Source organism: Tenrec ecaudatus, chromosome 11 (genome assembly GCF_050624435.1).
Source record: "Tenrec ecaudatus isolate mTenEca1 chromosome 11, mTenEca1.hap1, whole genome shotgun sequence".
Classification (NCBI taxonomy): Eukaryota; Metazoa; Chordata; class Mammalia; order Afrosoricida; family Tenrecidae; genus Tenrec; species Tenrec ecaudatus.
Genome location: NC_134540.1, coordinates 5,786,755 through 5,810,572, shown reverse-complemented (window position 1 = coordinate 5,810,572; position 23,818 = coordinate 5,786,755). Strand labels below are relative to the sequence as shown.

The 23,818-nt window shown below is 53.0% G+C and overlaps 1 protein-coding gene across 1 annotated transcript in view; it reads right to left on the bottom strand.

Annotated features, from left to right (window-relative positions):
• The window catches only part of MTUS2 (microtubule associated scaffold protein 2), a 283,680-nt gene that overhangs the window by 32,424 nt on the left and 227,438 nt on the right, over positions 1 to 23,818 (bottom strand). The window contains exon 8 of the mRNA XM_075562809.1: positions 3,544 to 3,610. Coding sequence (XP_075418924.1) covers positions 3,544 to 3,610 — 67 coding nt within the window. The remainder of the gene's footprint in view (positions 1 to 3,543; positions 3,611 to 23,818) is intronic.

The following is a 23,818-nucleotide window of genomic DNA, read 5'->3' as shown; positions in this document are numbered from 1 at the left end:
GGTGGTCTGCTCCACCGTCAGACCCTGGCTTTGTTTTGGCCACTGACACTGAGCTGCTTCATCATCTCTTCCCACCCATGTCGTCCATTGGATTCCTGTGCAGTCCCTCTGGGGAGGTCCATGTGTCTAGTTGCTGCTTATGTTGTGGGTCAAAAGGAAGAGATTGTGGTGTGTGTCAAATTCCATCGGGCTATCTCCAGCTTCGTTTGTATCACCGAGACTGTATTTTACACTGATTATTTCTTCCCCTCTGTTTCCAACTTTGACATTCCAACCACCAGTCATTATCCATGCATCTTGAATGCATGTTTGATGAATTTCCTTCATCGTGGGCCTTAGGAAGTGATGTGTTAATTTTGAATAACAGCTATATTAACTGACCTTTCTATAGGTAGGTATATAGAAATTAGCCACTGACAGCTCTTCAAGTATTTCAAGATAGCTCTTGAAATGGGGATGAATGGGAAGCCAATCCCTGTTCTAAGACAGACCTGTTTATTCACAGGTACTTTCAACAGTCATCTCCAGCCCCACCATTCAAACCCATCTTCTTACTCAGTGTCTAACTTCCACCGCAGATGAGGCCATGGAGAACACCATGGCTTGGGTCAGGTGCACCTTAGTTCTTAGAGGAACACCCTCTAAAGAGGTCTGTATCCTTGGCACAGTAAAGGGCATGCACCCTGATGTCAATCATGCCCACAAAATGAGTCAGAAATGGGCCCAACTGCATCATGCTGGGTGAGCCCTGGACTGTCCACTGAGGGTTCGAAAACCAAAGAAGAAACTTCCAGCCGGGAGGGGCCTCCTGTCATAGAATTTGCATGTGATTGCCTGCAATCTACAACACTGATCTTGCACATGGTTTGGCAATAAGGCCCAGGCTCAATCTGTCCCGTGCCAAGTTGATACCTTTCTCTGGCCCATCCTTGCCAGACTCCAATTTAGAACTAACACCAGGAGGACAGATAAGCACTGGGGCTATTGTCCTCCATGGCGGCTGTATCTAGAGTCTGTTTCATCTCTAGAGCAAGGCTGGGGAATGTCTGGGCCTTGGGCCATTTATGGTCTGAGAATTGTCAACAGCAGCTCACACCACTCTCCTCAACAAAGGAAAGGAGACCCAGCCTCACATCAGGGGGGAGCTCATTACATATCTGATCCACATGGCCTGTGAACATGTCATAAGTATCCAAATGGCCCTTGGGGGGAAAGGGTTCACACCTCTTGGTCTATCAGCCCACTGCCATTGAGTCGATCCCAACCCATAGTTGAGTGGACCCTACAGGGCAGGGTAGAACTGAGACTGTCGCTCTCTACAGGATTAGAAAGCCTTCTCCCACGGAGTGGCTGGTGGTTTCGAACCGGACACCTTGGGGTTGGCAGCCCAACGTGTAACCACTATGCCACCGGGGCTCCTCTGCAAACAACACGCCACCATTGAAATATCAGTCATCTCAGGGCGCCGTCACAGAGTGGTGGAGGCAGCCGGCTCTGAGTTTTGAGAAGCTGCTCGTCCCCAGGGTGGCTCCGGGGTAGCCCTTGTCCCCCGAGGGTTCTAACGAGTTAAGACTGACTTCGCTAAGGTTTCAACCTGCAGCTTTTAGATGCTTCACACTTGCATATCTTTCAGCAGGAAACAGAATTCTCTGAATTCAATTCTTAGAAAAGTGAACTATTTTAGAGGGTCGCCAAACAAACTTTTCCAGAAACACACACACAAAACCCAAAGAAACTAGAACGGGCTTATGCTGAGAGACTGAGAGGATTTTATAAATAGCAAAAAGAAATGTGTACCTGCCAGCTGGAATACCTTCCCATCTCAAATAAAAGTATCGTAGTTTTGTGGGATCGTAGCTGCTAATATATTTGCCATGGTAACCGAGACCCAGCCTCTGGCACGTTGGCTATATTTTCTGAGACAGGGCTGCATTCCAGTTAGCAGTCACACATACCCCCCCCCCCCATTCTTATAAGATCCTTTAAGTCGCGCGACACTCGTAGCTCGGTCTCCGGGATGGAAACCAAAGTGACCGGAGGCGGTTGCGCCTACTGTTCGGAAAGCTAACCATGGCTACTGATGTCACAGGGCCAAGCTGCTTCTCAGCTCAGAAATGAGATCGTCTCCTCTCAGGAGGGGGCCTGGGCAGGGGTGTCTGGACCTCGGCATGCTGGGCGGCCTATCTCTCAAGGATAGCAGTCTGGTGTTTGGTAGCTAGACTGTCACGTGTCACCGTCTGCCAGAAGACTAAATGTACTAGATGGAAACTTTCTAGGTACATTCCCCCCTTTACGACGAGGACGCCCAGTGCAGTGCTTAGCGTGCTTGGGGTGCACCCACACTTCTAAGCGAATGGAATGACACAGCCAAATCCGGAGGTGGGACGCATATCCACAGATCCTGATGCGCAGTATGCCTAGTCCCCGGCCTGATGTCTGTTTTTTCTGATACTGATATAGACAGCCGGCTCTCTTGATTAGTGTGAGCTTCAGCTCAGCTCAGCTCGCTGCCATCGAGTCGATTCTGACTCGTAGCAACAGAAGTGAACCGCACTAGTGGGTCTCTAAGGCTGACATCTTTATGGAAGCAGACAGCTTCATCTTGCTCCCGTGTAGCTGCTGGGGAGTCTGAACCGCCAGCCTTGCGCTTAGCCGGGCCACCGCTTAACCTGCTGCGCTACCTTCTTGTGATGTCATCACCTGAGGAGCCGGGCTGGTCAGACTCCTGGGTGCTTCGCTTAGAAATCTGTGAGGCCGTGACACAGAATTTGGAGATACAAGAGATTTCTGGCAGGCTTGATTTTCTTTTCCAAGTTGACCAAATTGAAAATTGCCAAAACTAACAAGTAGACAAAAAAAACCTTAGAGGAATTTCCTGAGAGATGGGGAAAGTGACTTTCATACTCTAATTCCCTGCCATTGAGTCGATGTCCACTCACAGTGACCCTATAGGGCAGGGTAGAGCTGCCCCTGAGTTTCCTGAGACTATAACTCTTTATGGGACTAGACAGCCGAGGAGAGGCTGGCTGGTGGTCTTGAACTTCGGACCTTCAGCCCAACACATAAGCACTGTGCCCCCAGACTTCCTCTTTCTTACTTTATGTGGAATTCTGAACTTGCGTTCAAGACTGGATTCTACCCAGTCCCGGCCGTATGCTCTTAACGAAACCACCCATACCCATTAACCCGGATTTCCTCATCTGTGGGGTAACACCACCCACGTCTATTTCAGGGTCATCGGAATGATGAGACAAAACCCAGGGCAGGGAAGAACTTGGCAGGGACTACTCCCATGGCGGCGTACCACCTCACCAATGCTGACCAACCGGTTGGCAGGGTTTGGGCTTATGGGTCCCTCTTAAGTCAGCATGGTATGCTTGGTTCGCCTCTGCCTTCCATGGGTTTACATGGTGGGTCCTGACCCTGCAAACTTTACACTGTGAGTGGGCCCATTCTCCTCCGTGAGCCACGCAGTCTGTGCCACCCGGTCCTGGGCTCAGGCAGGGACCCTTCCTCCTGGTCCTCCCCCAGCGCCTGACTTACCCACTTCATCCCTGATGCTCGCAAGCTCGATGCGCAGCTGTTTCTCTTTGACCAGGGCACTTTCGTTCTGAAAGACAAAGGGACGGAGAGCGAGGGTCCCCGTGGGTTAGGCAGGGCAGGCGCTTACACACGTCTAATCAGCAGTTCACGTCCATGAAGCAGATACGTCACTCTCGTCTCTGGATAGCTGACTTTCCCAGGACAGGTACGTGTGTGGATCTCTCAGAAAAGCGACTGCGCAGAGACACGTCGGAATCAACCCTCAGGATGCTGCTCAAATGTTTGCAGTACAATGTGAGTAATGCTCCTGGCCGGGCCTTTCTGCTACTGGCTGTCCCCCCCCCCCCCCCCCCGCCCACTTGACCGTGGCGCTGGGACTTGTCCCTACAGTGCCTCTAAGAAACCATGGGTGCGTCAGAACAGGTGGGTCTGGGTCTCAGGTAGCCGGACTTCCCTGTAGGCAAGGAGCCCTGGAGCTGCAGTGGGCTACGTGCTGGGCTGCTGAGCCCCAGGCCGGGGGTTCAAACCCACCAGCTGCTTTATGGGAGAGCGATGGGATTTTCTTTCCCCGCACAGAGTTCAGACCTCGGAAACTCACAGGGGCAGCTCTACTCTGCCCTCCGGGGACCCTGTGAGTTGGAATTGACTTGAAGGCTGCGGGTTGGTGGGTTTTCATGTAGAACAGGGGCTCAGGGTCTTCTCGAGGACTGAAGACACAGCAAGGGGAGGCGCTGCAGGGTCTGCTGCGTGTGGTGGTGAGTTCAGCCTTGTCACCCCCAGGGCACGCTGACAACACACGCATGGGTGTGCACAACCTGGAAGCTGCCTGCAGATTAGATGTTTGCCAATAACCCCATCACCCCCCTTTCACTGTCTACACCCTACACATGGGTCCCTGGTCCCGTCCAGGTGCACACTGCCAAAGGTCATTCCTGGCTGATCCACTTGACCAGGTGCTGTGGGCAAACAAAGTGACCTGCTTGACCATGTGGACCAGGGGCAAACAATGGTTTTACCAAGTGCACCCCAAAACGCGCATCCCCTTATCATAATCTCATGACCTCTGGAAGAAGCCCCGATGGTGAAGTGGTTATGAGTTGGGCTGCAAGTCACAAGGTTGGCGGTTTGAACCCACCAGCACTCCCTGGGAGAAAGGCCAGGTTTTCTGCTCCCATAAAGATTGACAGCCTTGGGAGCCCACAGTGGCAGGTCCTATAGGCTTGCTAAGTGTCAGAAGCAACTTGATGGCAGTAAGTTTGGGGTTTTGGGATAATAACCAGAAACTACATTGGGTTAATCTTGGTAGACTAGAGAAACAAATTCATAGACACTCATATGTATATACGAAAGAGGTTAACATACAAGAGCAATTGAATATTGAGAAAACGTCTCAGCTTAGTCCAGGTAAAGTCCGCAAGTCCAATATTAGCCTGTATGTCTGATACCGATCTATAGGGTCCTCTTCAGATTCACAAAATACATGCAATGATGCCATATGTAGGAGGCTCACAGGCCAGTGGGTGGGAAGTCTTGTGGATCCAGTGGTGGTGGAAGCATCTCAGCACATGGCTCCTCTGGCTCCAGAGGTGTGGTTGCATTAGGGTAGGTCCATGTGGCTTCTCCAGCTCCCAGGGCATAGAAGTCTAGTCAGCAGAGTGACTCTCAGGGAGTAAGCATTCCCAGTAGAGCTTCCAAGGAAGTGAGCCAAGAGAGAGAGAGAGAGTCTGTCTCCCACCTAAGGCCATGCCCCCACATGGGCCTCGTTGGCTATGATCAGACTGACAGACTAGACTCCACCCCTTCACTCTTAATCCTCTCAGGCCCCAAATTGACACCACATGATGTAACTGACACACCAACCAAAACCCATGGCCACTGAGGCAATCCTGACCCTCAGGACTCTCCTAGGAGGCAGAGGAGAACCGCCCCCAGGGGTTTCCGAGGCCATTCCATCTTTATGGAAGCACACAGTCTCATCTTTCTCCCTTAGAATGGCTGGTGGGTTTGAACCTCCAATGTTGTGGCTGCTAGTTCAATGCCTAATCCACAGCACCACCAGGGCTCCTCAGCAACAAGGAAAGGTGTTGCCTTGATTCTCAAGCTGGAGACGCCATCACACGGGCCTCGAAGTCTCTGTCACTGCAGGATGTCCACCCACAGCAATCTGGCTTCAAGTGGACATTTTAAAGGAATTACAGATATCACCAAGGCCTTGTGATTTTTTAAATTTAGATTAAAAAAAAAAAAAAAGAACCACCGCTGACACAGATGTTTCTGGAGGAACCCGTGTCCAGTATGGACAGGCCGCTGGCCTCTCTTCCTGCCTGATGTGTGGTGGTCAGCTTGGCCGCGTTCTCTAAGCAGGCCTGGTAGCGCTGTGGTTAAATGCAGGGCTGCTAACAGCAAGGTTGGTGGTTCAAATCCACCGGCCTCTCTGAGGGGGAAAGATGAGGCTGTGTGCTCCTGTACGGTGACAACCTTGGGGACCTGAGGGACAGAGCGGCTCCGCTCTGCACTGCAGGGTCTCTAAGAGTTGGGGTTGATACAGTACCCCACAGCACACTCACCACAAGAGCCACCACGTCCAGAGAGAAGCCAGGTGGCTTGCTGGCTCGTCCCAGGTGGTGAGTCCAGAACCCCCAACCAGGCTCAGTGCATGGAGCCCAAGCTGACTCAGGGCTACCCTACATGGCAGGGTGGAACGAACTGCCCCCAGGGGGTTTCCGCGACTGTGACTCTCTATGGGAGTAGAAAGCCTCGCCTTCCGCTCCAGGAACAGCTGGGGGATTCAAACTGCTGCCCTTGTGGTTAGCAGTCTGACTCCTCACCCAATGCGCCACTAATGTTCCTGGGTCTCTCTTGCATGGCAGAGGGGAATACCACCACGGAGCCAGCAAGGCCCTCTGAGAACTTACTAACTCAAGACATCCCCTGTCTATCAGGAGGAGGGGAAGAGTCAGTTCTTGGCTACTCTGTTTGTATGACCATTGCCCCCGGCATTGTACCCACACCCGTCTCACGGGCTTAAGTGCCTCCACTGACCTCACCACCTCACCACACAAGGGACGCACCCAGCGTTTGTATGGGCTCCCTTGAGCCTAGCCTTCCTGAGGCCGTAGCTTCTGATGTTGTCAGTGGCAGTGCACCCCGCCCCGCCTTGGAGTCCATTCTGACTCACAGGGCCTCCTATGATGGGCTCGAACTGCCCTGTAGGGTGTCCCAGGCCACCATCTTTAGGGGAGCCGGGTGCCAGGCCTTTCTCCCGCCGAGTCGCTGCTGGGGCCCTTGAATTGCCCATCTTCCTGTTGTCAGCCAGGCGCTAGGGGAATGCTTTCTGTTTCCCTGACAGCCTCCCACTGCGAGGACCCTCCCACCGGCCTGGCGCTGCCCATGCTGCCGTGCTGGCTCCCAACGGCCAGCTGGTCTGTGATGAACAGCTTTGATGACCGCCTTCCCTGGTTGCTTGCTTCTGAAGTGACCTCCGCTCTCCTAATGGACGAGGCCTCCTCGGTGCCAGGCAAGTCACTGTTGCTCCCTCACGAGTCACACCAGAAGGCGGCCATGCCACGCTGCCGTCAATGAGCCAAGACACTGCAGGGCCGAGGCTGGAAGAATTAAGTATCCGCCTCTCCCCAGTCCTCCGCCCGACACCCCTCCATCCGTCATGGTCCTGCTGGCCTTGCGTTCTGGGGAACATCCAGGAGTCCAGCCGTCTGGGGACTCTTCTAGAAACCGACCTTGGAACCGGTTTACAACGGTTCAATCATGGCAGAAGCTAGGGCAGGGGACATGTCACCTGGCAAACCAATCTCGTGTGAGTCAGAGTTTGACCGAGTGGGAAATGGGAGAGCAGGCGGTGCTGTTGAGTTGGTGTTGGGAAACTAGCCACAAGGTTAGTAGTTCAATCCCACCGGCCACCCCTTGGGAGAAAGAGGAGGCTGTCTGCTTCTGTAAAAACTGACAGCCTTGGAAACCTATGTGGGCTCACTAGGGCTTGGAGCCAGTCGAAGGCAGTGCATTTGTTTGGTTTTGCTCTTTATGGGTTAGGAGATAGGCAGCGCTGATTGGCTCAGCGAAGGCTGCTTTACAGTGTGATCGGCAACCAACTTTGACCCGGGCACTGATGCTGATTTCTTTCAAAACAAAGTTGACACTCACTGCCGTCCGAGTTGATTCCAACTCATCGTGGTGATGCTGCAGGGCAGGGTGTACCTGCCCCTGTGGCATCTCCAGACTGTCGATCTGTACCGGAGCAGACAGCCTCATCTTTCTCCCTTAGAGCGGCTGGTAGGTTTGAACCACTGAATTCGGTGGCAGCTCAATGTGTAACTCACTGTGGCACCAGGACTCCTACTGAGGTCCAAAATCTGATGCCCAGGAGATGAGATTGTTTCCCAGCGCACGAGCTGCCCTGTCTCCTTGTCCAGGACCCCTGATCCCGGAGCAATCTGAGGACAGCTCGGGCCTGCATTCCTCGGCCAGGCCCCGGTGGTGCAGGGATGGATGGACCAGGACACCACAGAACCTCCCTGATGGCCCCCAGTGAGACCAGCATTCCCTAAGCTGGGGGTGGAGTGGCACATTCCTAACCCGTGCCAAGCACACGGGTGCCTGCTGTCACTCCAGACAACTGAAAATAGAAGTCTGTCCTAACCTTCCCAATACTGCTAGTGACACAGTGCAGAGACAGCATAGCCGCAGAGGCCGGCCTTCCCAGTGACTGCGCCCGTGTGGGTTTGCTACGTGTGGGGTTGCTACGTGTGGGGTTGCCCCACCGCCCAGTCGCCATTATGTGTTGGGCTGCGATCTGCGTGGCTGGAAGTTCGAAAGCACCAGAAGCTCTGCAGGAGAAAGACTGGACTTTCTACTCCTGTTAACAGTTAGTCTTGGAAACTCCCAGGGGTCGCTGAGTCAGCACTGACTCGATGGCAGTGAGCTGGTGCCCCACTGCAGGCTGGGCACTTGGGAGCATTCACCCAGGCCCCACATGGCAGGAAACTTGTCTTCTTGGCCACCCCCTGGCCAAGCCAGCTCCCCTTGACTCTCAGAACCGAACTCTCTCCTCCTTCCATGTCTACGTGGAACTCGCAGATGAATCCCAAGATGGGCAATTCCCATGATGCAGCTTTCTCCCCATTTCTACACGTGGTCAGCTACAGGGCAGCCCCTGCCTCTCTGTTCTGTGGTGGGCAGCTCGAGTTTGCGCAGGCTCTGGGCGGAAAAAGGCCTGGTGAGTGACTTCCGGAAGGCTGGCCATTGAAGACCACCGGAAGCACAGTTCTGACTCTCCCTGGGGCTGCAGACCGGGGTCGGAATCGACTCCATGGCCCTTGGTTTGGTGCCTCGAGGTTAGCGGCTGGACACGCTGGCTGTTTGCCAAACCCAGGCTCTGAGAAGCCCTGGTGGCATAGTGGTTACTCACTGGGTTGCTAACGGCAAGATCAGCAGTTCAAAACCACCATCTGCTTTGTAGAAAAAAAGACGAGGCTACTCTCATCATGAGTTACCATCTTGGAAATCCACAGGGGCTGTTCTACTCTGTCCTCTAGGGCCTGTGAGTTCAGAGTCGGCTCTGTGAGTTGAATTCAACATGCCTGAATCTTGTCTTTGTGGAACGGGATCATGGATAGCAGATGCCTTACATGGGTCTTTAGGCTTTTTGTATGCACGGAATAGCATTAACCAAAAAAGCCTGGCAGAGACCGACTGCCCGCACAGAGGCCAGTTCACAGCCGCCCTGGAGGACGGAGCAGAGCTGCTCCAGAGGGTGTCTGCGGCTGTGCATCTGTATGGAAGCAGGTGGCCTCACCTTCTCCTGTGGAGCAGGCTGGTGGGTTCAACCCGCCCACTGTCGGCTCGGCAGCTGAGTTCTCAGCCTCCACGCCACCAGGGCTTCTGAGAGGCTGCTCTACAGCCATGCCACTTTCTCTTATCTTGCTGGAAGAAGGGAGCTTTGGTGGTGTCATGGTTACACAGTGGGCTGCTGCTCACCTCAGGGTCAGCAGTTTGAAACCGCCAGCCGCTCCTCAGGAGAAAGAAGAGGTAAAGTGCTACCGTCTCGGAAACCCACAGAGGCAGTTCTACCTTGTCCCATGGTGTTGCTATGAGTCAGCGTCGACTGGATGGCAGTGGGTTTGGTTTTGGTTTGGATAGAGGGTTCCAACCATGTACCTTTCCACTCACAGCCAAGCGCTTAACCATCGCGCCACCAGGACCCCTGAAAAAGACTCTCCAACCCAAACCAAACTCACAGCCATTGAGTTGATTCTGACTCACAGCGACCCCACAAGAAAGAAACAGAACAGTCACTGGGAATTTCCGAGGCTGTAACTCTACGAGAGTAGAAGACTTCATCTTTCTCCTTCGGGGTGGCTGGTGGAGTTGAACTGCTGACCTTGCAGTTAGCAGCCCCATGGATAACCCACCATGACGTGCTCCTAATTTAAATCTCACAGCTGTGGGTGGGTGGGAAGGCACATTTTTTAGCAGCTAGGCGGAAGTCATCTGCTACCAGTGGATCTCAGTAAAGGGGGACATCCCCCAAGTCCCTAAAAAGACACGTCCATTGAGTCATTTATGACTTACAGTGACCGCTATTCAGGGCTTCCAAGATATGCTCTTTAGGGTAGCAGACAGCCTCATCTTTCAGTCTCAGAGCAGCTGGTGGGTTTGAACCACCAACCACTCAGCTAGCAGCCTAAAGGTACTTAAATCACGGGCCGCCAGGGTGCCATACTTCAGATGGCGGGGAGGGCGTCAGGGTTCAATCAAAGCTTGAAGCGAGTGGTTGACCATTGGTTCCTCCCCTCCTAGTGTTATAAGCCTCACACCATCCCTAGCTTACGTGGACTCATGTGCTTACCCCTGAAATCCGCTGGACCCCTAAAAGCACATAGCGTGACGGCCCAGGATAATCATGCTGTTTGGAGCTTAGAGTGAGCCTGCTGCAAGGGGACATGCCAGCAACAGGACACCTCAGGGATGGCTGCTGGCCACCTCCAGGGACCACTGCTCCCATTTCAGGTGTTGACGGTCAGCATCACAGCATGGCTCTGTGGCCAGGCCCTAGGGATGTGGCCAGACTTACTTCTTGTTGCCATTATTACTGCTTGTCCAGCCCAGACAGTGGATGGACAGACAGACGGAACTGATAAGTGACACTTCTTTCACAGACAAACGACGTGCCGCAGCGCTGCCATCCCTGGGTCGCGCTCGGCTTTCCCACTTGGGGATGAGATTGTGTAAAGACGGGTGAAAAGAAAAGACTCCCCCTCCCGCCCCCCGGAATGTTCTTCATTTGTCCGCCTGGTTGGGCAACCTGCAAGGTGGAGGTTCGAAAACACACCAGGCACTCCTTGGGAGAAAGGAGAGGCTCTCTCTTCCCCTAAAGAGTTACTGTGTCTCCCCAGAAACCTGCAGGGTCAGAATTGACTCGATTGCAGTGAGACCTTTGTATCTACCCTGGTGGCGCAGTGGGCTAAGTGTCAGTTGCAGTGAGCAGTTCAAAGCCACCAGCAGCTCAGCGGGAGAACGATGAAGCTTTCTACTCCCGTAGAGTTCCAGTCTGGGAAACCCACAGCGGCAGTTCCACCCTGCCCCATGAGTCAGCATCCACTGGAATTGGCAAAGAGAGAGAGAGAGAGCGAGAGAGAAACAGGCAGTGCCACATGGAGGGTGGAAAGAAGCTGAGGTTGGCACTTGGAGGTGCCAGCTTCCAGCCCCAGCCTCTGCACAGGCTGAGGGAGAGGGGCTGTTTCCCCAAGAGGAGGGTTCCATCAGGTGGTACATGGGCTTCCCTGGAGCAGGGGAGTGCCAATGTAAAGAAGGATGGGTCTAGAACCTTCTGGATCTCAGAGTCCATACAGGGGAATGGAAAAGCACCCAGTACCATGGTTTTTAATCAGGAGTTTCTTGATGTTCTCTAAACTCACAGCTGTTGAATCAATTCCAACTCATAGCAACCCTGCAGGGCTGCTTCTGTGAGTTTCCAATACTATAACTCTCCACGGGAGTAGAAAGCCTCGTCTTTCTCTGTGGAGTGGCTGGTGGCTTCAAACTGCTGACCTTGTGGTTAGCAGCCCAACCTGTAACCAATATGCCACCAGGGCTCTTGATAGTCTGTCTACCTTCTTCTAATTGCTTTCCCAAACGGTCAGGTTACCCAGACCTGGAGGCAGCGGTGGCTCTGGGGTTCTGAGACTACCTCTTTATGGGAGTAGAAAGCCTCATCTTTCTCCCGTGGAGCCCGTGGCTTTGAGCTTCTGACCTCATGTAACCCTCGATCCTACGCCATCTTCCCTAAGCAGAGATCCAGGTTCCAGCCCTGCTCTGTGCACCGCAAGTGCAGCCAGCAGCCAGTAGAGGTTTGTTGTGGTTAGGACACTGCTGACCAGCTTCCCATGGGGATCTCAGGCTAAGACAGACTAGGAGGAAAGGACTGGTGATCCGCTCGGAAACCAGCCAGGGCAAAGCCTATGGAGCACAATGGCCTGATCTGAAATGGGTCATGGGATGGATTCCAAGGGTCTTGACCATGTTCCAATCCCCTGTGCTTCTCTGTGAATTGGGGATGGGCTGTTGTGGGAATTCCATGACAACATCCACCGACAGGCCTATGGAGGAGGAAGACCAAGGTGCCCCCTCCCAACTCCCCCTCACCTGCCAAGAATGCGGGGGGGGGGGGGTGAAGGTGAAGTAAGATTAGCTTGGTCGCTATGAGTCAGCGGCACTGACTCGATGGCAGTCAGTTTGGTCTTGTCTAAGCCATAATCAACATGGACCAGGCTGTTGCAGAGATCTGTAGAGTTGTCAGCTTTACAGGGACAGACTCCACCTTCTCCAGCAAGACTGAGTGACAAACAGGACTAGGACCACAGAACAGGAAAGGACAGAGCCCTTACAGAGGACGCTCAGCACAGGCAGTCCCCGGGCCAGATAAACTACCCTCAGTCAAAGCAGGAGGAGGGACATGGTGTGGACTCAGAGCACCTGGGAGCGAGCGAGACTTCTGACTCTAAAAATAAGCATGTCTAGCATGTGTGTTATTGTTTGCTTGTCCCAGTTTTCTGTTGTGAAAACAAACCACCACCAACAACAACAAACACAAGCTGGGATACTAGTTTCCACACAACTGTCTCCAGCAATCCTGAGACGAGTCAACCCTGGAAGGGTCAGGATAAGGGGTTTCTGTTGGTGTCTTGGGTTATGCACTGGATTGCCAACCACAGGGTCAGTCGTTGGAAGCCACCAGCTGCTCAGAGGAAGGAGGATGAGGCTTTCTACTCCAGCACTGACTTGCAGTCTCAGAAACCCACAGGGGCAGTTCTACTCTGTCCTATAGGTCCCTAGGTGTCAGAATTGCCAGGATGGCAATGAGTGACCCTGGGCCATGGAGAGTCCATTGATGGCCACGTTCTTTGGGGCCCATCAAGGGCTCCCCACGGCCTTTCTGGCCCACCCTTTATTCTAGGAGTCTTCTACATTGCCCCTCTCTGCTTGAAACCCCAAGGAAGCTCCCTTCCTATGATGAACCCAGGCTAAGAAACTTGGGCCTGGCTTTCTCCCAGACTGGAAAATATGAGGCAGCTTCAAAAAAGTCGATGGAAAAATGGGATGGAAAGAGAATGGGATTTTCCCATATGTTGTTAAGCCCCTGTGTACTTCTCCATCTCCTGAGATTTGACTCTGGTCTTTCATCTGCTTGGGCCCCCTCTATTCCATGACTTAGCCATGCAGCAGGAGCCCCGGTGGCGCTGGGCTGCTTCACTGCCAAGTCAGCAGTTCACTACCACCAGCCGCTCCGCACTTGACTTCAGGCCATTCAGACACACATGGATAGAAAGAAGGAGCTTCAACCACTCACAAATCCCACGTCAGACCTCCCTGGGTCAACCCAAGGTGCTGGTTAGAAACTACCCCAGGCAGACATGAGTTCTGTCTTGTGCACTTGGAGCAGTGAGATGGGGAGGAGGTCCCAGTACCAGCCCTGTGTGAGCTCACGGAACACATGGGTGTCACAAGCAAAGAAAGGTTCTAGGTGGACAGTGTACATCTGCGGGCCTCCCCTGTCCCATGTTCATTCAGTTCCCGGGCCATGGCTTTTCCTCCCAGGGAGATTTAGGAGACAACCCTCCTCATCCTCTGCCTGGGTCTGTCCATTTGCCTTCTACGCTGTTCCCTGCTAGCCAACCTGAGGAAGTGACACAGAGTCCCTATGCTGTGCTTCAAACGCTCCAAACCCTGACTCACAGCCATCCTGTAGGCCACCCTGTAGGGCGACACAGAACTGCCCCTGGGGGTTTCCGAGACGGTAACTCTTACGGGAGCAGAAAGATTGGTCTTTCCTCCCCAAAGTGGCTGGTGGTTCCGACTGTTAACCGTCATCCACTGCGGCCCCACTCTAACCCGCGACACAGGTCTCCTATAACCCCAACCAAACTCACTGCCACCCATTGCCCCCCTGTAGGACAGGACAGAACTGCCCCTCCGGTCTCTCTATGGGAGTAGAAAGTCTCATCTTTCTCCCTCAGAGCAGCTGGTGGTTTTAGAACTACTGGCCTTGCAGGTAGCAGCTGAGCAAACAAGTCCCTGGCCACCAGGGCTCCTAGAGGGGGCCTCCTAGAGCCAGTGGGGGAGAAAATGGAATGGACAGATAATGGACGTTCCACCAGCACCTATTTGAAGCCACCTCAGATACAGGGCAAGAATGAATAAGATGGTAAACTTTCAGAGATAGCTTTGCCATCTGGTGGGCCCTGGCACCTGGGAATCCTTTGGGGCAGGGTAGAGATGCCCGAGACTTGAGTTCTTTATGGAAGCAGATTGGCCCAGTCTTTGTCCTCGGGGAGCGCCGGGTGGATTCCTGCCAGAGACCTTCCGATTTCACAGCGCTCTGCCGGGGCTCCGGAGATGTCATGACAACCCACTGCCAAGTCGCCCAGATTTCCACTCGGAGGTCCCAGCTAATCGAACCCCTGCCCCTCCCCTCTGCGCCCCCATCAGACCACCGCAGGTGTTTTCACAGGGCCACGCCGCGCATGGAAAGATAAAAAAACCTTGCCAGCATCGGGAAGCTTGGCGTTTGGAGATGTTTGCCCAGGCCGCCCCAGGATGGCGAGGAGAAGCAACAGTTACTCGCCAGCACAGGGAGGCAGCGGCATTATGTAAGGCACTGCAGTCTGCGGGAGAGAGGCCAGGTGGCCGCCCACCGCAGGGCTCAGGCCCGCACCTGCGAGGCGATGGACTCCCTCCGGGTCTCCGGCAACAAAGCGAGCGCAAGGCAGGCGCAGGAGAGGGCCGGAGGCTTTCCGGAGCTGGCGCGAGCGGAGGGGATTGGAGGGGAGGGAGGGAGGGAGGGAGGGAGGCAGGAGTACCGTCTGGTCCAGGCACCGGTGGCAGCTCGGAGACTTGCAGCAGCAGTGGCCCATGCCGGCGGGCGCCGGGCTTCCACGCTCAGCGGGTAATTCCTAAGCCGGAGGGGAGGGCGCACCAGAGAGGCGCACGCTGCCGCCGCCACCGCCCGGAGCTGTCACAACTGCCATGTGCCCCGCCGCCCCGCAGCCGGGCTAGCGTATTTCTCCTCGAACTTGGGGGATTCCGGAGCCGGAGGAAGGAGGGGGATGGACTGGGGTGGGGTGGGAGGAGGGCGGCTGAGGCTGCAGCCTCCGGAGGAGGGGCGTTGGGGAGGGGAGGGAACGGGAGGGGCAGGCGAAAGGGAGGGTCCCTATGCCCGGGGTCCTCAGCGAGGCAGACCCAGAGTGGGCCAAGGACACTGGCGTTTGGACCGATTCCCCAAGCCTGGCCCCGGCGTGGCCGCTGGGCGCCTCCTCCGGCGCGGGTGGACCCGCCCGGGAGCGCGCGAGGAACACAAAGGCCGCCCGCAGGCGTGCGGGGCGGCGGCTGGCACCCCGGAGGGCAATCGCGATCCGCCAAGAGAGGTGCCCGCGTGGGGCTGGCCCTAGCCCGTAATGAGGCCAGCCCCGGGCCTCGTGTGACGGTCAGCGCCCGAGACCGCTCCTTATAGATGCAGGGACTGGGACGGGCTCTCGCTCTCTGCTCTGCGCGCCAGCACCCGGCGGCCTGGGCTGCAGTCTCCGTTCCTTCCGGTGGCTTCGGTGACGCAGACTGGGGGTAGGGGCAGCCGGGTTTCTGCTGGTTGCGTTCGCAACCGAGTCTGGGGGCGCTCAGCACTGTGCTGTTGTGGAAATGGTTAAAAATCAAGATGGGAGGGCGGGGGCGGGGCCAAAGTTTCCTCCCCAGGAGACTTGGTATTTACAAACAGAGGCTGGGTGCTTCTGACTTGGATCACCCGCAAACTCATAGGGATCCCACGGGGCAGGGTGGAACCGCACCCGTGGGTTTCTGAGAATGTAACTCGTAACAGGCGTAGAAGCCTCTTCTTTCTGCCCCAGAGCAGCTCTGTGGTTTCGAATTGCGGACCTTGCTGTTAGTATAGCCCAGTATGCAACCCGCCACGCTGCCACCAGGGCTCCTGAAGAAGTATAAAATATATTTGTATTTGTCCACTAAATTTGCCTAAAGCTGTAAGCAAACAACAGTGATCACGACACGGGCGATTTCTTTACGAGCTGCCTTTAGATTTTCCAAGTCATTTATTGAAGTAGCATTGGCTGCTTGGATTTGCTCACAGAAAAGACATGGCTATTCTGTGATTTGGCATAGTGGGTTATGGGTAAAATATACTAGGAGGCATCCCCAAACCCAGATTCTCCCACTCCCCCAAAGCTTGGTAATTAATTTTTTTTTTTACAAAACAAACTTATCACTGCCATTTCATTCTTGGAAGCATTTTTCAAACTCATCTGTTCAGATGGCTGACAGAGCCTCCCTCGTTTTTGTTTGTTTTGTTTCTTTTTTTCCCACCTCTTCTATGTCGGCAAATCTCTGTCCTTTCATGTCCTTTTGCATTTGGGAAAAGAAAAAGAAGTCACACGGAGTGAGGTCAGGTGAGTCAGGTGCGTGGGGCAAGAGAAACATGCTGTTCTTTGCTAAAAAACTATGGTTGTGTGAGCAGGTGCATTGTGGTGGCAAAACCAGTCCCTCGTCTGCCACCAATCAGGTCTTTTTTGTCCCACACTTGTTCTGCAATCTTTTCAGAACCGCTAGAGAACGCTTGATTCACAGTCTGACCTGGTGGAATGAACTCCAAATGCACTATCCCCCCCCCTCACGGACAAAAACACAAATGAGCATCGTCTTGATCTTTGATTCCACTGGCTTGATTGATTTCTGCTTTCAGGGTCCTAAGAATAGCATGATGGCTTGTCACCAGTAATGACCTTGGGGAAAAAACTGGATCACGTCGGAGCTGTTCTTTCAAAGCAGGACATGTTTCCACCTGGCGCTCTTTTTGCTGGTCAGTCAGAACTCAACGCACACATTTTGCAGTAACCCTTCTGATTCCCAAACCTTCCGTTAAAGTTCTTCTGAACCGAGCTCCAAGATCGTCCAGGTCATTCCCCCGTCTCTTGCATGATCCGTCGTCAGTCTTTGAGCTCAAGTGCACGGATTTTGTCGACATTTCCGTCCATTTGGGAGTTGATGGACGTTCAGAAAGAGGTTTGTCATCATTCGACATTTGACCTCTTTTGAAATGAGAAAACCACTCATACACCTGCATTTTCCCCATAGTGCTGTCCTTGTAAGCTGTGTTCAACATCACAACGGTTCCTGCAGCATTTTTTTTCCTGAGCAGGAAATGTAATTTCACAGACGCACACTGTTCTCTTAAATCAGCATCACAAAAAACAAGGTTCACGCAAAACTGCTTTTACAAAAAAATAAAATTCACTGTGATCAGAGAGAACCTTCCCAGGCAACACCACTGGGTGCACTAACTCAGAGTGAGATGCTGGATGCTTGCCTCATTGTAAAAATGCGTACCCTGAGAGCTCTGCCCAGGGGAGCCTTTTCTGGTTTTTATAGGTACTCCCTAGAACATACAGTTGTTTCTCTTTCTTGCTCTCTCTCTCTTTCTCCCTCTCTCTCTCTCTCTCTACACACACACACACACACACACACATGAAAAACACTGCCACTGAGGCTATACCATAGAGTTCTGAGGCGGTGAGTCTTTATGGGAATGGACTGCCTCTTCTTTTTCCCATGGGGGGATGGATGGTTTCAACCACTGGCCTTGTAGTTGACCATCCATCCAACGCTTCCCCATCTCCCTACCAGGACTCCGCCTGTGTTAGCGCCCGTGTTTGCACTGGTTGCCATCACACACACATGCTGCTAGGTATTGAAGTTTGCTGCTGCATATATAAATTTGTTGCTATATAGAAGGGGGTTGTAAAGTGTAAGTGAAAAATTCCATTGTCTTTCAATTCCATTTTTTCACAAAATTTTTGAAGCCCCTTTATATATATTTGTTGCTATATATGTACATACATATATTTATATATAAATGCATACATATATACCAATTTTTGCTATATATACACACCATTTCTTGGTATATAAATAAAACCAAAATTGGTGTATATGTCAACACTATCTGTCTGCACACACATATATAAATTAATTATATATGGCAACAAATTTGTATATATGGCAATGAAGATATAAGCAATATATTTTGCTATATACTTTTGGGCAATATATATGTATAGGTAATATGTGTGTGTGTGTGTGTGTGTGTGTGTGTGTTGCTGGGTGCCAACGAGTCAGTTAGGACCCGTCGTGACCCTGTGCACAACAAAACAACACTTCATGGTCCTGTGCCATCCTCACAATTGTTCCTGAGCCTGCGCCCATGGATGCTGCCCCAGTGCCAATCCACCTCATTGACGGCCTCCCCCTGTCTCGCCGCCCCTCCACTTCCCCAAGCATGATGTCCTTCTCCAGGAACTGGTTTCTCCTGATGACACGTCCAAAGTACATGACAGGAAGTCTCACCACCCTTGCCTCTAAGGAGCCCTCTGGCCCTACTTCTTCCAAGATAGATCGGCTTGTCCTTTTAGCAGTCCGTGGTGCGTTCAGTATTCTTCTCCAGCACCACATTCAACTGCACCTATTTTTCTATGCTCCTCCTTAGTCAGGGTCCGACTTTCACATGCAAGGAGGCAGTGGAGAATGCCATGGCTCGGGTCAGGTGCACCTTAGTGCTCAACATAACATCCTTGCTGTTCAGTACTCTAAAGAGGTCAGTGCAGCAGGTGTACCCTAACGTAATAGACCTCCTGATGCTGCTTCCAGGAGCTTTGATTGTGGATCTAGACCAAATCCCTGGTGGTGCAGTGGGTTAAGCATTGGGCTGCTAACGGCAAGGTTGGCAATTCAAGACCACCAGCCACCCCCTCAGGAGAATGGTGAGGCCGTCAGCTCCCATGAAGATCCACAGCCTTGGAGACCCTTCCCAGGATTGGTAGGAGTTGGAATTCACTCGCTGGGCCCACAGTTCTGGGAGCTTGAACCTGGACTGAGAACCGCATCTAGGGCGTGCAAAACCGTGGGCGGAACTGTTGCAGTGCACCAAGTGGAGGACAGTTCTGTGAGGGCTCTGATGAGGTCCGAGGGCGCTCAGAACCCAACCGGCTCCCTCTGGTAATGGAGGGGATCCTCGCCCCGGGCAGAGCTGTCTCCCGGCAGACGGACAGTCGGCCCAGGAGACTGTTTCTAAGTGAGGAGGTAGACTACACCTCCCAGAGCGCCCCTGCTCGGTCTCGGAGAGGGGTAGACGTTTCCTGTGTCAATCATGCTCCAGCAGGATAAAAGCAAAGAACACCTTTCTGTACCCCGACTCGGTTTCAACTGTTACCAAGACTTGGGCGCCCCTGTCTGTCTATGCATGGAGACCCGGCACCATAGTGATTACACAGTGGGCTCTTAACCGTGAGGTCAGCCGTTCAAACCACTAGCCGCTCCTCAGGAGAAAGAAGAGGCTTTCCGCTCTTGTAAAGAGTCACAGTCTTGAAAACCCACAGGGGCAGTTCTACCCTAGGGTCACCATGAGTCAGATTTGACTTGATGGCATGGGTTTGTTTGTTTGGTATATCTATAGAGGAGCCCTGGTGTCACTGGACTGCTACCCACAAGGCTGGTGATTAAAACCCATCAGCTGCTCCTTAGGAGAAAGATGAGGTCATCTGTTTGCATAAAGAGTCGCTCTTGGAAGTCTTATACAGGGTCAACTCAAAGAGCCCTGGTGGTGTAGAGGTTACACGTTGGGTTGCTAACCACAAGGTCAGCATTTTGAAACCACCAGCCACACTGAGTGAGAAAGATGTGATTTTCTACTCCTGTAGGGAGTCACAGCCTTATAAACCCACAGGGGCAGTTCTACTCTGTCTTCTGAGGCGAGGATCAAACACCCAAGGAGTCTTGGAGGCAATGTGGATTAGGTATTGGGCTGCTGATAACCAAGGTCAGTGGTTCAAATACACCAGCTGCTACATGGAAGAAAAATGAGACTGCCGACTCCTATCAAGAGTTCCAGTCTCAGAAATCCTATGTGAGAACACTGTAAATCAGAAACGACTTGATGGCAGGGGGTTTGACTTTGGTTCTCCAATACCTTGCCCATCACCAAATGGTCTTAGATTCTTAAAGACGAAACAAAAGGTCACGGTGGTTTACTTGTCCTCCCCTTGGCTCAGGTGTGACATGACGCTTCAAGTCTCATACTTCTCACAGCCCTTCTCGTCTCCCCGCTTTCCCATCATGCCATTGGCTTGTTCAGAAAGTGGGTCGGCTGCCCAGTGGGACCTCCTACATCCCGGATCTGCCTTTGCTTCCTTATGATATCACCTCTCTTTGCAGTAAACCAGCTATCTGGCCTCCTCTGGCTTCCCTGTTGGCACGAGGCAGGGCCAGACATGCCTCCACACCCCCCTCCCTCCTCCTTCATCTGCTCTGATGCCAACCATCCCTCCCTGGTACTCCCGATGTCTATACTGGGCTCAGTAAAGCATCCCCGTGGCCACACAGAACTCAGCAGCATTCACAACACAACTCCCACAAAGGGTCCCAGTCTCCGTCCTGTGGAGTCACTGTGAGTTATAATCACCTCCATGGCTGTGAGTTGGGCTTGCTTTGGACGTCAGGGAAATGAACAGATCACCGCTAGTGAAGATCAGTAAACAGTCAGGGCACAGTCATGGGTCCACAGTGACGCATCTCCCCAGCCAGCAGCCAAGTCTTTCTCTGGTCCTCAGCCCCTCAGCCACGTGGTCTGTTGGCTTCTGCCTCTGTGGGCCAGGAAGGCAGCCTGTCCTACGGTCCCATCATCTCGGGCCAGATGAGGAGCAGGCACCCCGTATCTCAGCACCACTCCTCCGAGTTTCTGGGGTCCCTGACCTTGGTGACCTCTGTCACTAGACACAGAACTCTGGAACGTGCTCTGCGGATGGTCCTGGGAATTCTCCCTGAGTCAGAGATGACTCTTGTTCACAGGGGAATGATGTTGATGGGGCCGTGGTTTGTGTCAGCAAGCTGCACCCCAGGGTCACAAAGGGCCTAAAGATACACCCACCCCATCCTGGAAGAGCGCTCCTCCCAAGATGAGATCATGCTCCTAACAGCAGTGCCACACCTCCCGCGAGGAATGACGGTCAGAGGCGTTGTCTGCACGGACTACACATCTCACACCGCTTCCTGCGGTGACACTAGCTAGCGGCGCCTGTGAGAGACTCAGCCCCTGGGTGTCATGGCGACTGCGGGCCCAGTGGGCTGAGACCCTCGTCACCTGCAGGGTCATCAATGGATGATTTGGAGCAGTGGGTTTCCAGGTCTTCCTTCGGGGTCCTCAGTCTGTGGTGGTATTGGCTGGGAATCGAACCCTGGTCTCTATGTGGAAGGACAAGGATTCTACCACTGGACCACCCCCATCCTCTCTTTCATTCCATATGCACCGCCGGTCAGTTCCGACTCGTGGCGGCCCTCTGGGACAGCGGAGAATGACTCCATAGGGTCTCGGAAGCCATCCACCTCTAGGGGAGCAGACAGCCTCATCTCTCTCCCTCGGAGTGACAGGAGGATTCAAGCCACTGACTTTCCACTAGGAGCTGAGTGCTTAACCACTGTGCCACCAGGGCTCCCTTATGAAAGCAGCATCACCAAGCCCCCTGCCACGGAGACCGTTCCACTCACAGTAGCCCTGTGGATGGGATCGAGCTCCTCCTGTGGGTTTCCGGGCCGTACATTTTTTTAAAAAGCTGTTTTATTGACATATAATTCACACATCATCCAATTTAATACTTCAGGGTAGTGAAGAGGACTGTGCATTCATCACTCCAACCCATTTGAAAACATTTTAAAACCCTTGTATCCCGTATCATTAGTTCCTCATTTCCCCCAGCCTCCCCTGTCATCATCCTAAGAAAGGATTCATCGGGCTGCTGCCTCTATAAACTTGGTCATGAGGGTCTCCTCTGGTTGGTTCCTGTGCTTTATTTTCCTCAAGTGTTATAAAAATACAGAGAACCCCCGCTGCCACTGAGTCAGTGCTGACTCATAGCAACCCTCTTGTGGGTTTCTGAGACTGAGGAGCATCTGCTGGTCTTGAACTGCCGACCATGTAGATCGCAGCTCCACGCACAACCACGACACCACCAGGGCTCCTACCAAGAACACAGCATTTGCCAATTGGACATTTTCCATGAGAATTCCATAAAGTCCCTTCATAGCAAACATGATGACTGACTCTCAGAAAGACTTGCTGCTAATGCTTTGAGAATGATGATGGCAACAAATGTACACATGTGCTTGACACAACAGATGGAAGGGTGGCTTGTGATGAGTTGTATGAGCCCCCAATAACATGATTCAAGAAAGAAAGACTTGCAGCTACTGAGTTGATTCCCACTCAGTGTGACCCTGCAGGACAGGGTGGAACTGCCCCTGTGGGCTTCCCAGACTGGAACTCTTGATGGGAATAGAAAACCCCATCTTTCTCTCACAGAGAAGCTGGTGGGTTTGAACTGTTGACCCTGTGGTTAGCAGTCCAGTGTTTAACCACTACACCACCAGGGCTCCTGTAACGAATATTAACTGAGTATTAACACATGCCGGGCATCGTGCTTCGGGTTTGCATGTAATGTTGCACATGATTCTCGCAAAACCATGTGGAATAAAAAGAGTCCTAGTAGCATCGTTAGCTAAGCCCTGGCTATGAACCTCAAGGTGGGCGGTTCAAACCCAGCAGCTGCTCTTTGAGAGAAAGATAAGGTTATTTGCTCCTGTGAGGATTCACAGTCTCGTCGTCTAATATTTGACTGATATTTTATACTCTAACCACAGTAAAGACTGCACACTTTCAGAACAGCAAAATCCAGTAGTTGGACAAAGTGAATTAAAATAGTAAAACAAAACCCAAACAACAAATTCACTGCCATCGAATTAGTCCCAGACCCTAGCGACCCTCTAGGACAGAGTAGAACTACTCCTATGGGTTTCTGGGGCTGTACATCTTTATGGGAGCAGACAGCCCCATCTTTCTCTTGTGGAGTGGCTGGTGGGTTAGAACCACTGACCTTGTGGTGAGCATCCTAATGCGTACCCCACTACGCTGCCAGGGCTCCTCAAAGTACTAACGCTGGTTGTCATGATAATAAAATGCATTCATTCATGCTCTTCCATAAGGACGCCAAGAAACAGTGATAAGAACAGAGCAGGTGCCATTGAATGGCGGCTGTTGATTTCTTGTGTCTTGCTCACATCAGTGGATGGTCCGGCTTGGCCGCTTCTCTGGGACTTGAGCGAGTCTGACTGCCCTTGGATGTGGTCAAACAGATCGGGCAGTCCAGGCCGCCAGGATCCCTCTGGGATTCACAGGCCAGAACGGGCATGTGTACCATTCTCCTCATTGGTGCCGGGGCCTCGCTCCGCAGACGCGTGGTCTTGGAAGGTGAGCAAGCCCACCCAGCTTCCCTCACATGCACCTGAGCCATCCACCTCCACCTCCACCTCCACATCGACATCGACGCATGTTTCAACTACAGGCACGAGGGTTTCCTTGGCCGGTGAGGCTCCCACCTCATGGTTTACGGACGGCTCCTTTCTCTGTGAGTTGCCGGAGAGAAGATTCCAGTTCACAGGGACCCCCTGGTTCGTAGAGCAGAACTTGGCTCCTTAGGATTTTCAAGGCTGGAGCGTTGTGGGCTAGGGATTGGGCTGCCGTTTGCACCCACTGGGTGCTCTCAGGGAGAACGATGAGGCTGCCCACTCTTGTGAAGCGTCACAGCCTCGGACACCCACTCATGTTAGGGTCACTGTGAGCTGGAATGGGCTCGAGGGCAGTGAGTTTGGTGTGGGT